This window comes from Perca fluviatilis, chromosome 16 (assembly GCF_010015445.1).
Source record: "Perca fluviatilis chromosome 16, GENO_Pfluv_1.0, whole genome shotgun sequence".
Lineage (NCBI taxonomy): Eukaryota > Metazoa > Chordata > Actinopteri > Perciformes > Percidae > Perca > Perca fluviatilis.
The window spans coordinates 4,971,210-4,985,565 of record NC_053127.1 but is presented as its reverse complement, the minus strand read 5'-3'; the positions used below and the strand labels follow the sequence as shown (position 1 = coordinate 4,985,565).

At 39.2% G+C, this 14,356-nt stretch overlaps 2 protein-coding genes across 2 annotated transcripts; one reads left to right on the top strand and one right to left on the bottom strand.

Moving 5' to 3' along the window:
* Positions 1-4,199: 4,199 nt before the first annotated feature.
* Positions 4,200-5,147, top strand: LOC120544239 (olfactory receptor 52D1-like). The gene has a single exon (XM_039777871.1). The coding sequence runs from the start codon at positions 4,203-4,205 to the stop codon at positions 5,145-5,147; it is 945 nt and encodes a 314-aa protein (XP_039633805.1). The 5' UTR covers positions 4,200-4,202.
* Positions 5,148-9,788: 4,641 nt separating this feature from the next.
* On the bottom strand, positions 9,789-10,730 carry LOC120544277 (olfactory receptor 146-like). Its single transcript, XM_039777915.1, has one exon. It carries the CDS (start codon positions 10,728-10,730, stop codon positions 9,789-9,791), a length of 942 nt encoding a protein of 313 aa, XP_039633849.1.
* Positions 10,731-14,356: the final 3,626 nt, after the last annotated feature.

Below are 14,356 nucleotides of genomic sequence, written 5' to 3'. Positions count from 1 at the left end.
GTCCAAAGAGAAAACAAAGCGAGATCAAATTAAAAATATTATTATTTTTTTTTAATTTTCCATTTGGCTTTTGAATTTAATATTTGGCTTTTGAATTTCAATTTAACATTGGCTTTAAATTTTCATTTAATATTTGGCTTTTGAATTTCAATTTAACATTGGCTTTTAATTTTCATTTAATATTTGGCTTTGGAATTTCCATTTAACATTGCCTTTTCATTTGGACTTGACACATGTCAATGTAAATGAGGAGGCGTGGCCCAAAGGCTGGTGGGAGGGTCTGAAACGAAAGGGGTGCAGAGGCACCTTATGAACAGCAGGGGGAGCTGACTGCTGAGGTTCATCTGTCTGCTGCTTTACAACCAGGCAGGCTTGGCCTCTTATTTCACATGATAGAAAATGATGATGTAGGCTAAACACAAACGACATTTCATGCAACAACAGTGAAGTTTTCATGTAGTTACTATAATTGGGCCCGTGTTAGTGAGGACTAGATTAGGACTGTATTTAAAGCTGATTCTGGTTCCCAACTTCGCCCTAGGTGTGTCTGTTTAAAACACGGACTCAGACAACTTCTCTCTTTTGATTTTTTATTTAATTAAGCAACAGTAGAAACATGGGTATGGGTAGCTCTGCTACGTGTGTTTGTGTGTGGTCAGATCTCGAGGACGCACACACGCACACAATCTCAACCGGATAGTCATCGTCCGAACTGCGACCTCTCCTTTTTCTTTCTCTCACTTTTTTCTCTGGGTGGTGCGCGCGGTGTGAGGTGCGTCTCCGCGCTATTCTCCAACATGTAGTCACAACTATCACTCCTGATTGACGGCCTTTTGTACAGCCCGTGTACTTTTTCAGACTTCCAGCTAACAGCGGTGTCTGTAAGCATCACTGGCGGCCAGCAGGGAGGTGATCCCGGCCGCCACCAGCTGGCTGTCCCGTCAGACTGAAGCTTCTGACAACATCAGAGAAAATGTTCAGTTGGCCATCAACGTTTGTAAAACTGCCCATATTCAAACTCTACACAGTTAATTTATCGCATAAAAAAGTCTCATTAGTGAATTTAGTGATGAAAAAGCAGATGGAAATTGTAAGGGAGGCGATCCCGGGCCGAAAAGCAGATGAAAATTGTACTACTGCAAACTCCCGATCTAGATTATAGAATCGATTGCTTTTTTATAATTTCCATCTGCTTTTTCACCACTAAATTCACTTCTGAGACTTTTTTATGCGATAAATTAACTGTGTAGAGTTTGAATATGGGCAGTTTTACAAACGTTGATGGCAAACTGCACATTTTCTCCGATGTTGTCAGAAGCTTCAGTCTGACGGGACAGCCAGCTGGTGGCGGCCGGGATCGCCTCCCTGCTGGCCGGCCAGTGATGCTCACAGACACCGCTGTCAGCTGAAAGTCTGAAAAAGTACACGGGCTATACAAAAGGCCGTCAATCAGGAGTGATTGTTGTGAGTACAGCGCGGACACGCACCTCACACCGCGCGCACCACCCGGAGAAAAAAGTGAGAGAAAGAAAAAGGAGAGGTCGCAGTTCGGACGATGACTATCCGGTTGAGATTGTGTGCGTGTGTGCGTCCTCGAAATCTGACCACACACAACACACGTCGCAGAGCTACCCACACCCATGTTTCTACTGTTGCTTAATTAAATAAAACATCAAAAGAGAGAAGTTGTCTGAGTCATGTTTTAAACAGACACACCTGGGGCGAAGTTGGGAACCAGAATCAGCTTTAAATACAGTCCTAATCGAGTCCTCACTAACACGGGCCCAATTATAGTAACTACATGAAAACTTCACTGTTGTTGCATGAAATGTCGTTTGTGTTTAGCCTACATCATCAGTTTCTATCATGTGAAATAACAGGCCAAACCAGCCTGGTGGCGGAGCTGCAGACAGGTGCTCCCCAACAGTCAGCTCCCCCTGCTGTTCATAAGGTGCCTCTGCACCCCTTTCGTTTCAGACCCTCCTACCAGCCTTTGGGCCACGCCTCCTCATTTAAATTGACATGTGTCAAGTCCAAATGAAAAGGCAATGTTAAATGGAAATTCAAAAGCCAAATATTAAATGAAAATTAAAAGCCAATGTTAAATTGAAATTCAAAAGCCAAATATTAAATGAAAATTAAAAGCCAATGTTAAATTGAAATTCAAAAGCCAAATATTAAATGAAAATTAAAAGCCAATGTTAAATTGAAATTCAAAAGCCAAATATTAAATTCAAAAGCCAAATGGATGATGACAATAGAGAAGCGACTAAGCAGCGTTTTGTTTACATTCAAGATGACGGCCACCGAAACGCAGCAACCTTTTGATGCCGCTGTCGCTGCTACGTTACCCGGATCGTTGGTCTGATTGGTTGAAGGACTATCCAATTGGGTACAGAGTCATGAACTATGCCCATTGATCACGCCTCTTGTGCAGTAGAAAATACAGAGCAGACTCCCCAGACTAATGTTCAATCTTAAAAGATTGAGCTTGGTCTGGTGATAGCCAGACTAGAAGTCTGCCATTTTAGTTTTTAGTATGCTGCCACATTTTTGCTTAGTGTACTCAAATCCCATCTGTTACAATCCTTCTTTTTGTTATTCCTTCGAATTCATCATCTGTAAGTACTAGTTTAAGCACAGACCATAGAACAATATCTGGACAGAATTTTTGCTATGATATTTTATAAAGCCTCATTTCTGTAAGTTAGTAAATTGTAAGATAAACTACATGTACGTTAGCAAGTTATCAGCTTAACCGCATGCCATGTATACTGTATAATTAAATCACTATACAACTGATGCATAGTAGCTACATGCATCTTGCTTATTGTATATTTTTGTTTGTGTTCTACAGTTTCACTCTTGGTCATACTGTACGCTTGGACGCTATATCATGACTCCCATATTCATTTGAATAGAGTTTGGCTTACTGTTGAATTGTGTATACACACACACAAACACACATAGGGCCTAATTTTGGAAACAAAATCTTAGAAATGTGTGAAAATAGGGCTGTGGGAACATAAGCACGCTCCCGTGCCGAGTGTTGGATGACTGAACAAAACAAAACTTTGGCGCCTGGTGGTAAACACGGGTCAGGGGTGTTCAATTCAAGTGCTTATAGTTAACTAAAAAGTAAAATAAAATTGGTGTGTGCTGGGTTTTATTTTTTTGTACCTATGGCTCAGATACGTCATCACAGATGTGTATGTGGTCTATGTGCTGCAACATCTAAAATTATAAGATGGCAAAACACAATAAGTTTATAATGAACTTCTACCTAACAAGCTTGTTGACAGTTTTCATTAATCCCATGAAGGTTACGTAATGCTTCTTAGGTAATGATCAGGGTTTTCCCAGATGAAATGATGCTTATAAAACTTAAAGACTGCCTTTAGAGAAGGCCTGAAGACTGTTGTGCTGGACAGAACGGTTCTTATTGTTGGTTTTCTGATTTAAATTGTTACAGGGAAGGGTGTTTAAAAGGGTGTTCACATTTCACATATTGACAGAATTATCGCAGTTGGCTTTCAAGATGTTATGTGTTTAAGGCATCTACATGTAAATGAACATTTTGTTTGAGGGGTTCACTTTTAATGGCACACATGTGAAATGCTTTTGGTGGTAAATGGATTTATATAAGAAGGTGGGGGATCAAACAAATGTATGAACGGTACATACATAAGTAATCTCTTTTTTCACCTGTTTCACTGGTGCCAACTGGGTTCTAGTGCAGCTAAATGTAAAGGTAGCAATGATAGAGAAAAGTAATTTCTGTAGCAGTATGGGACTAAAGTGTTGTGGAACTTGATATTGCTGTTGCGTTTTCCTTTCACCATTATTTCTGCATCAGTAATTTACAATTTTGCAAGAGTTTGATCTTCACTACCTTTGCTATTGAGTACACTTTTAGTGCTGCTACCCATTTTACTTTTACTTTGGTACATTTTTACATGTAATAGCGTGTTTTTCTATTGTGGGATTACTATTTCCACTCATGTAAAGCCTTTGAGTACTTTGTCCATCTACTATTGTGACTGAAAGGGTAAAGAGCGCCTTCTTATTGCTCAAGAATATTGTCTTCATAGCAGTGTGTTTGTTGTAGAATTTACATTTTTACCAGTTTGTTTTATTGCAGTAGGTAAAGTATATCATTAACTATTTCTCTCTCTCTCTCGTTTTATTTCTGTATAGCTCAGATGGAAAACTATACATACAACAGCCTCACTCTTCAGCTTGAGGGGTTAATGGTCACCAAGACTAACAAGTACCCTATCTTCTTATTTCTGCTCTTGGCCTATGTGTTCATCTTAACTGCCAACGTGGGCATCGTGATCTTGATATGGACGAATAGAAGCCTCCATCAGCCGATGTATCTCCTCTTCTGTAACCTGTCGATAAATGATGTAATGGGAAACTCTCTCCTGGTTCCACGGGTGATCGCAGACATCCTGGTGCCCCCGTCTGAGCGTGTTATTCACTACTATGAGTGTCTGATGCAAGCTTTTACCGGACATATGTTCGGCACCAACTCACACACAGTGCTCATGGTTATGGCCTTTGACAGATATGTGGCCATCTGTAACCCCCTGCGATATGCTACGATAATGAACGGCAAAATGGTGATCAAGCTGACAGTTTCTGCCTGGGGAGTGTCCTTTGTTTTGGTGGCCATTCTGCTCGGTCTGACCATACGGCTGAACCGATGCAGGACTCTGATCACAAACCCTTACTGTGATAATCCTTCGCTCTTTAAACTCTCCTGTGAGGATGTGTTCATCAATAACGTCTATGGCCTCGCTTTCACTGTCGTCCTGCTCTCGTCCTCTATATGCAGTATAATTCTCACATATTCTAATATCACAGCAGCCTGTCTGACTAGTAACAGCAAATCTTTGAACAGTAAAGCCTTGAAGACCTGCAGCACTCATCTGTGCCTGTATCTGATCATGCTTGTCACTGGGCTGATCCCCATCGCCCTTCATCGCTTCCCCCAGTTCCCAGAGTACAGGAAGATTTCAGCCATTCTCTTTTACGTTGTTCCCGGCAGCCTCAACCCTGTTATCTATGGGCTGCAGTTCCAAGAAATACTCAAGTGTTTGTCAAAACTATTCCACCTTAAAAGAGTTAAACCATCATTTTAAATCTAGAGGGTTTATTTTCAAACAGGAAAATTGTAAAATTGTGTTCTTTATTTTTAGCTGTGTGAAGAAACATGTGAAGTCAACAATTGATGACTTTACCAGTGAACAATCTATGATGATAACAGCAATCACAAATATTGACCCAAACCATTAACCCTACAAAAAGTAGTAATGTTACATGTGGCATTTGATTCAAAAGAGAAGCTGTTTATTCAAAGAATGAAATGTAAAAGGAGGGAAAGGCGGACACTACATGTGCACTTTTGTGTCACTTTGTGATGGATGTGAGATTGTATGCACTCCTGTCCTCTAGGTTTGTGTTTATGCAATTAAAGACCTTGGAAGAACTTTGTTATGTTGAGCTGGTTTCACATATGTTTCCCTTTTACACATGTAATACACAACAGGAGATGGTCCATCTCAGCTGAGTTCTCACTTTCTGGAAATACGCTGGTTTAGGCGAGGGGTGACACGTGCAGGATAAAGGACTTTACAGCTCGGCCCAAGTAGCCAGTTCGTAATTTGTTCATAAACAACCAAGGCTCTTGCTGTTACTTAAATTTCTCTAACAATTTTGGCGTCAGCCATACAAACTGAAGTTCCTGAATCTCGTCGTCTCTCCAGTTGGGGTCAGCCAACTGTAGTCCATCTGTAGTCCATTGCAGGTTGGGTGTAATTGGCTACCAAATTGGGAGAAAGAGGGATAAAATCTGATACAAATTTATGAAAAAGTAAATACATAGGGAACATAGGGCCTAATTTTGAAAAAAAACTTAGAAATGTAGGAACATAGGGCTGTGGGACCATTAGGCCTCATTTTTAGTGAAAAAAACATTCTTTGAAATGTGGGAACATAGGCACACTCCCAACTTTAATGGCTGCAATTGCTCACGGGGGTCTCGGCGCTGCTGGAATATGCAAATGTGCCCCATGGAAAATAGGGGTGATTTTGGACACCGTTTTAGTGTACTTAGATACAAGTCTCCTATATTTTCATTAGCAGGGCTGATACAAATCTCCAAATAAATTCTTTTTTTTTAACCTTTCATTTGCCTTTATTAAAATCACACCTAATTAAAAAGTTTAAAGATTTCAAAAACTCCTTTTTATTTTTTATTTATTACATTGTGTTATAAAACTGTAATACGTTGCCAAAAAATTACAAATCAAACATTCTTACAACTGCCTTGCAGAACCAGTTAGAACTGGTTTTGCTAGCAGAGCTGTTTCTTTGTTGGGGTCAATTGTGCCAAGAATTAAACTCTCTTCAAGACACGTAAGTAGAAAGAAATATCAGCCAGCAGCTTTATGCTGCTTTTAGCTCATTGTTTTGAATTTTCTTGTTGTCAAATTTATCGTATTGTTCAGCACTTTAATCTGGCCCACGTGTAGCAGCAGCATGCAACAGTGAAAATAAGCCCACTATGTTAACATTACTTGCCCAGCATTAAACAACACACAAGGAACATTCGCAACAACCAAAAAACTCATGTCTGCTGAATGTGAAATTAGGTAATTAGGCAAATAATGCTAAAAAGAACAAGCTACAAAGCATGTGTGAAGGATAATAACATTATTTTGTAACCTACTAAATTAGGCAATAATTTCTGAGTGTGGTTATAACTTAAAGCCAAGTGAAGGAACCTAAATATACACATTTTAAAATATGCAAGGAATTGAACAGGTAACCAATAATAGTTTTGTTATATCAATTAAAACAGTTTTTTTCCCAGTGGTAATTGGAATTAGCTAGCTAACATTAGCATCAACACAGTTAGCAATCCAACTGCTAAACTGTGTGTGGAAGGTTTAAAGTGCCCATATTATGCACATTTTCAGGTTCATAATTGTATTTTGAGGTTGTACCAGAATAGGTTTACATGGTTAAATAAAAAAAAAAAAAAAACACTATTTTTTTGTTGTACTGCACATTGCTGCAGCTCCTCTTTTCACCCTATGTGTTGAGCTCTCTGTTTTAGCTACAGAGTGAGAGATCACACTTCTGTTCCATCTTTGTTGGGAGTCGCACATGTGCAGTAGCTAGGTAAGGACTACTAGCTAGAAGCTAGCGCTGCTAGCGGTTAGCCACCTCGTTCTCAATGGCAAAAAAGCACTACAACACTATAGTACTACTTACATGTCCCTGTTCTGCAGGTATTCCACGCAAAGTTGGAAGTGCACCCTCGTTTAGAAGAAATCTCCCAGTTAATCCTGCCTCGAAGTTGTAGAAACCAGCTCACCCGGAGACTGAAGGCAGGGCACATTCAGAAACCGTATCTCACTCAAAACAGCATGGATGGTCTTTTTTTCCAAGTTTGTATGCGTGTGGAAGCACCAGAGATACAAAATAACACCCCAAATCCCAGAAAAAGTGATCTTTTCATAGTATGGGCACTTTAATGAGTGCAGAACGATCAGAGATAGTCTGGCAAATAATGCTAAAAAGAAAAAAAGAAACTGGCAGAAACAACAAGCTACCTAGTGTGTAAAGGCAAATGACAGTATTATCTTACACGTTGGAAGAGCTTAGTAATGTACTGCAAGGTACAGACCAAAACAAGTTAGCACCTAATGATAGTGCCATTGTATAATGTAGCTTAATATTAGCCTTGAGATGGTAGCAGGCTAATGTTCCTGAGAGTGTGTGATAGCTTCAAGGTTAACAGTATGATGGTCAAGTTTAGCAGCTAATGTTAACATTTTATCATTTTACCTCAATGTTAGCTTTGTAATAGTTAACATTATTAACCAATTTTGCTGACACTGTCTAATGTTACTTAATGTTAGACTTATGGTGGCCTAAGTTAGCAGCTACTGTTACTGATATTGTATTAAGTATCTTAATAGTAGCTTCATGATGGCCTAAGTTAGCAGCTACTATTACTGATATTGTATTAAGTAGCTTACTGTTGGCCGTATGATGGCCAAAGTTAGTAGCTACTATTACTGATATTGTATTAAGTAGCTTACTGTTAGCTATATGATGGCCTAAGTTAGCAGCTACTATTACTGATATTGTATTAAGTAGCTTACTGTTGGCCGTATGATGGCCAAAGTTAGTAGCTACTATTACTGATATTGTATTAAGTAGCTTACTGTTAGCTATATGATGGCCTAAGTTAGCAGCTAATGTTACTGATATTGTATTAAGTGCCTTAATGTGATGGTTTCTCACAGTTTGGCACTCATGTTACTGACATTTGTATATTTTACATAAACATGATTGTCAAAGTTTGTGACTGATTTTAGTGACTTTTTTGTTTTTTTTTACCGTAATACTACAGACAGTCTCATGATGACAAGGCTGCCGTTACGTTAGACTTTTGAAGGCTAAACAATGCCTTCATCATGATGAAATTATGTATGAACCATTCGCTTTACTGTTGATGTATTACTTCATTTATCTTCTACAACCGGTAAAAAGGTAATGTGCATTATTATGCTTTGCAGTGTCAGGTCATTTTACTATAGGCTACTTAGTCTCAAGCACAATCTGGATTCAGTTCAGCATTCGGTTAAAAACACAACACAGACCTAGAACATGTAGGGGGGGACCTGCATGGCAAAGGAAAACATATACAAATATTTCAGCCCACTGCTATATTCTAATATAATGCTAATCTACTAACTGTGATTTATATTAAAGGGGAATTATGCAGATTTGTAGCTTAATTTACCTTAACTGAACAGCTTTGGAGTCATTGGAATGGTTATATGACTTTCTTCGGGTTGAATGGTGGTCGTCTCGCTTCCCCCTAGCGCCTGTGAGCAGAAAAACCACCCTTGCAACTTTTTTGTAGTCTCTCAGTGGTGTCAAAGAGTTGTGAGGGTGTTAACAAGATTTTATATCTCCTCTAAAAATATATATATTTCATCTCTGTATTAAGCATTGTCAGAAACTCCTTGTAGATTGCGTGCCTCCAATCCATTTCAGTTTTTATTCTATTTCCTTCTTCTGGTAGAAGTTATATGTTTCCATGTGATATGTTTTTTCTTGGCATATCTTAATATTTTAGGGGTGCAACTACATTTACCGTAAACATTAGTCCGAGTGAGTTGTAAAGATAGAGTATCAATTTCAAACAATTTACGTTTGGATTCTTTAGGATTAATTTAGCGTTTATTCTTTTCTTATCCCTTGTTCTGTCTGTACAGCCTGATATGTCAAAAAGGACACATAATGGCAAGACATCCCAATGTCATGTACTTTAATATGAATGGTATTTGACCAGGGATGTGCACAGAAATTTTGGGCGGCAGGGGCTCAAGGAACAAAAAGGCCTAATAATTAATAAATAATTATTTATTTGAAATTTAAACAAAACGTTGAATATATTAACACAAGTCTGACTACCTTACCATTTTATCTTATTTCCCTTATTCAATTGTCTAATATAATTGTTTAAAATACTCAACAATAAATAAAAACTAACAATAAATCATTTTAATTCTTGTGGTGTTATTGGAATAAATAACGCTTCAAAAAATCTTTGCGTAACTTTTTGATATTGATGAATGTCTGTTACATTCAAGCCAAATGAGTTGCTACAAAGCTAATAGCTGATTGTGTCACTATTTGTTCAAATGTTATATTATTTGTGTTGATACATAACATTTACAAATAAACACTGGAAATTCTCTTTACGATAATGGAAAGGCTTTGTTGGACCTGAACTTGAAAAAGAATTTCCGTATTTCTTTTGACTGCAAACCATAAATAATGGGGTTGAGGCTGCCAGGGACGATATGAAACAAAATGACAGTGAGTTTTCTGTAGTCTGAATACTGAGGGAAGCGATGCAGGATGATGACAACCGTTCCACTCAACAACATAATTAGATATGCAAAGAGATGAGTGCTGCAGGTCTTCAAGGCTTTACTGTTCAGAGACTTGTTGTTAGTCATCAGACAGACTACTGCAATCTTAGTATAGGTGAGAACCATGCTGCCTATAGAACTTGTGAACAGAACTACAGTGTAAGCCAGGCCATAGACATTATTAATAAACACATCCTCACAGGAGAGTTTAAACAGTGAGGCATTGTCACAATAGGGGTTTTGGATCAGAGTCCTGCATCGGTTCAGCCGTATGGTCAGACCGAGCAGGATACCGACCATTACTAAGGCCACTCCCCAGGCAGAAACTGTCAGCTTGATCACCATTTTGTTGGTCATTATGGCAGCATAGCGCAGAGGATTGCAGATGGCCACATATCTGTCAAAGGCCATAATCATTAGGGCTGTGTGGCAAGCGGTGCCAAACATATGTGAGACAAAAGCTTGGACCACACATTCATAATAACTGATGATGCGCTCAGAGGGAGGACGCAACATGTCTAAAAGCAAACGAGGCACCATGATAGAATTTCCAAGTACATCATTAAAGGGCAGGTTGCAAAAAAGGACATACATGGGCTGGTGAAGATTTTTGTCAATGAAAACCAGAACAGCCATACCAACATTTGTGACTATTATAAACAGGTAGGAGAAAAAGAAAAAGAGAAAGACAGGGTACGTAGAATCTTTAGAAACAATTAACCCCTCCAGTTGGAGTGTGTAGCTGTTGTAGGTGTAGTTTTCCATTAACCTGAAAACAACAAAACAATGCTTTAAATGTCACAAGTAATGTCCTGGCAATTTAGGTGTCAAGAGATCATGTCAAGTCACAATACTAGTGAGCTAGCAACTTATCACAACAGAAACCTGCAGTCTTTCCCAAATATTGATATGACTGAATACATCCCAGTATGCATAGTTTATAGTTTTTTTTTTGTTTGCAGGTACATCATGAAAGTAGTAACAATGTAAAAATAAAGTTTGAACATGTGACAAAACATGTAGAACAGTAATGCTTACACTGAGTGTCTCTTGTTCCCGTCTGTTGATTTCTCTTTCTTGTGTCTCCTGCTCATTGCTGATAATGGCCAGATCTCTTTTGCGGTGTTTTATAGACATGATTTTATCTGCAGGGGAATCATTTGCAATGACGTCAGTTAATGTGTGATGCAACATGAAGAAATTGCACATGTCAACAAGCTAAGATGTACACTGTTTATGTAACAGAGTTAATAATTCCACTTGCCATTAAAAGGTAACTTTTCATTTGGCTAGTAGTTCCCATATGAGACAGGCTTTTTCTGTAACATGAGCGCCATCTATTGGTGCTATTCTGCAGACTTTAGCGTGAATTCCTACACACTTATCACCAGTCTGCCGTAGCCTGTTTCATGGTAAGTCGCATAAATTGAGCTCCACTGTTATTGTTAGGTAAATGTGTTCATTGTGATAATACAGTGCCTTGCGAAAGTATTCGGCCCCCTTGAACTTTTCGACCTTTTGCCACATTTCAGGCCTCAAACATAAAGATATAAAACTGTAATTTTTTGTGAAGAATCAACAACAAGTGGGTCCCAATTATGAAGTGGAACGAAATTCATTGGCTATTTCAAACCTTTTAAACAAATAAAAAACTGAAATATTGGGCGTGCAAAATTATTCAGCCCCTTAAGTTAACCCTTGTGTGGTCCTTCGGTCCCAGTGACCCGAAGGGACACCTACAAGGAATATGTACTTCCTTTACTTTGTTGAGAATTGCTCTCTAAACCCTGTTTGTGTAAAGTAAGTAAGTAAAGTTTATTTCTAGAACACATTTAAACACAGTTTAAGCTGACCAAAATGCTGTACAAACAAGAACTAAGGTGCTGTATTAACCCTTGTTTAGAGAGCAATTCTCAACAAAGTAAACGGTACATAATCCTTGTGTTGTCCCTTGGGTTCCTGGGACCGACAAGGACAACATAAGGGATACTCCGCAATAGCCGCCCCTTTTGCTGCGCATTACAGCTGTAAGCTTACGTGGTATGTCTCTATCAGTTTTGCACATCGAGACCGACATTTTTGCCCATTCCTCCTTGCAAAACAGCTCGAGCTCAGTGAGGTTGGATGGAGAGCGTTTGTGAACAGCAGTTTTCAGTTCTTTCCACAGATTCTCGATTGGATTCAGGTCTGGACTTTGACTTGGCCATTCTAAAACCTGGATATGTTTATTTGTGAACCATTCCATTGTAGATTTTGCTTTATGTTTTGGATCATTGTCTTGTTGGAAGACAAATCTCCGTCCCAGTCTCAGGTCTTTTGCAGACTCCATCAGGTTTTCTTCCAGAATGGTCCTGTATTTGGCTCCATATACTTTCCCATCAATTTTAACCATCTTTCCTGTCTCTGCTGAAGAAAAGCAGGCCCAAACCATGATGCTGCCACCACCATGTTTGACAGTGGGGATGGTGTGTTCAGGGTGATGAGCTGTGTTGCTTTTACGCCAAACATAACGTTTTGCATTGTTGCCAAAAAGTTCGATTTTGGTTTCATCTGACCACAGCACCTTCTTCCACATGTTTGGTGTGTCTCCCAGGTGGCTTTTGGCAAACTTTAAACGACACTTTATGGATATCTTTAAGAAATGGCTTTCTTCTTGCCACTCTTCCATAAAGGCCAGATTTGTGCAGTATACGACTGATTGTTGTCCTATGGACAGAGTCTCCCACCTCAGCTGTAGATCTCTGCAGTTCATCCAGAGTGATCATGGGCCTCTTGGCTGCATCTCTGATCAGTCTTCTCATTGTATGAGCTGAAAGTTTAGAGGGCACCGGCGTCTTCGTAGATTTGTAGTGGTCTGATACTCCTTCCATTTCAATATTATCGCTTGCACAGTGCTCCTTGGGATGTTTAAAGCTTGGGAAATCTTTTTGTATCCAAATCCGGCTTTAAACTTCTCCACAACAGTATCTCGGACCTGCCTCGTGTGTTCCTTGTTCTTCATGATGCTCTCTGCACTTTAAACGGACCTCTGAGACTATCACAGAGCAGGTGCATTTATACGGAGACTTGATTACACACAGCTGGATTCTATTTATCATCATTAGTCATTTAGGTCAACATTGGATCATTCAGAGATCCTCACTGAACTTCTGGAGAGAGTTTGCTGCACTGAAAGTAAAGGGGCTGAATAATTTTGCACGCCCACTTTTTCAGTTTTTTATTTGTTAAAAAAGTTTGAAATAGCCAATGAATTTCGTTCCACTTCATAATTGGGACCCACTTGTTGTTGATTCTTCACAAAAAATTACAGTTTTATATCTTTATGTTTGAGGCCTGAAATGTGGCAAAAGGTCGAAACGTTCAAGGGGGCCGAATACTTTCGCAAGGCACTGTATGTTATGTAGTATATGATGTGCATGTAGTATATCCGCACGGGAGGTCTCAAATTTTATATTAGAGGCCAGTTTTGTTTCTTTCGTTTAAGCTTAAATGAAAAAGTTCGCCACGTTGTGCTAGCTTGCTAGTCTTCTTAGCCTAGCTCGATAACCTGACTTTTATGATAGAACCGTGGAAACAGTAAACTGATAATTTCTGTTTTCATTTTAGCTAACTGGAGCTCTTTATGGTGACAAATGTGATTGTGAGACACTATTCTGCTGTTTACCAGGTACAGTTGTCTACTTTTGTGATTCCACACTGGTATTTTGTTAATATTGTGTGTAATAATGTTGACCAGTCTGCCGTAGCCTGTTTCATGCTAACTGGAGCTCTTTATGGTGACAATGTGATTGTGAGACACTATTCTGCTGTTTACCAGAAAAAACACAACGCAAGAGAGAGAGTACACATCTGTTACATTTAGCTCCAAGAAATATATAATTCAGGTTTTCCTACAGGTTGAGAATTTATATTTAATAACTGTGCCTCTGTTTTGTTTGTGTGTTAATTGTGAACATCTTTGGGGCACAAGTTGGACAGTACCAGTTGGTCTGAGTCACAACTTTGAAATTTATCAAAGTTTCAGATTAAATTAAATAGTAAAATAAATAAATGATAATAAATTTGTCTATTTGAGCAAGTGACGAACCTCAAACAGGAGGAGCAATGCGGATTCCTTCCTCGCCGTGGACCAGTGGACAATCTCTTCACCTTTGCAAGCTTTCTGAAGGGGTCATGGGAGTTTGCCCATCCAGTCTACATGTGACTTGTGGACTTCGAGAAGGCTGATGACCATGTACCCTGGGGAGTCCTTTGGGGAGGACAGCGGGAGTGTGTTTACGATGTTTCATTTCCAGGATTGTTCAGGTGCCGCCAGAAATTCCGCTGGATGTCCCTCATTCAGGCCGGATATCCGTCATCTTCCTCTTCCTTTGTCTTGGCGTTCTAACCTC

Excerpts from the sequence above, each read along its gene's own strand:
- LOC120544239 (XM_039777871.1), top strand. The coding sequence starts at position 4,203 with ATGGAAAACTATACATACAACAGCCTCACTCTTCAGCTTGAGGGGTTA.
- LOC120544277 (XM_039777915.1), bottom strand. The coding sequence starts at position 10,730 with ATGGAAAACTACACCTACAACAGCTACACACTCCAACTGGAGGGGTTA.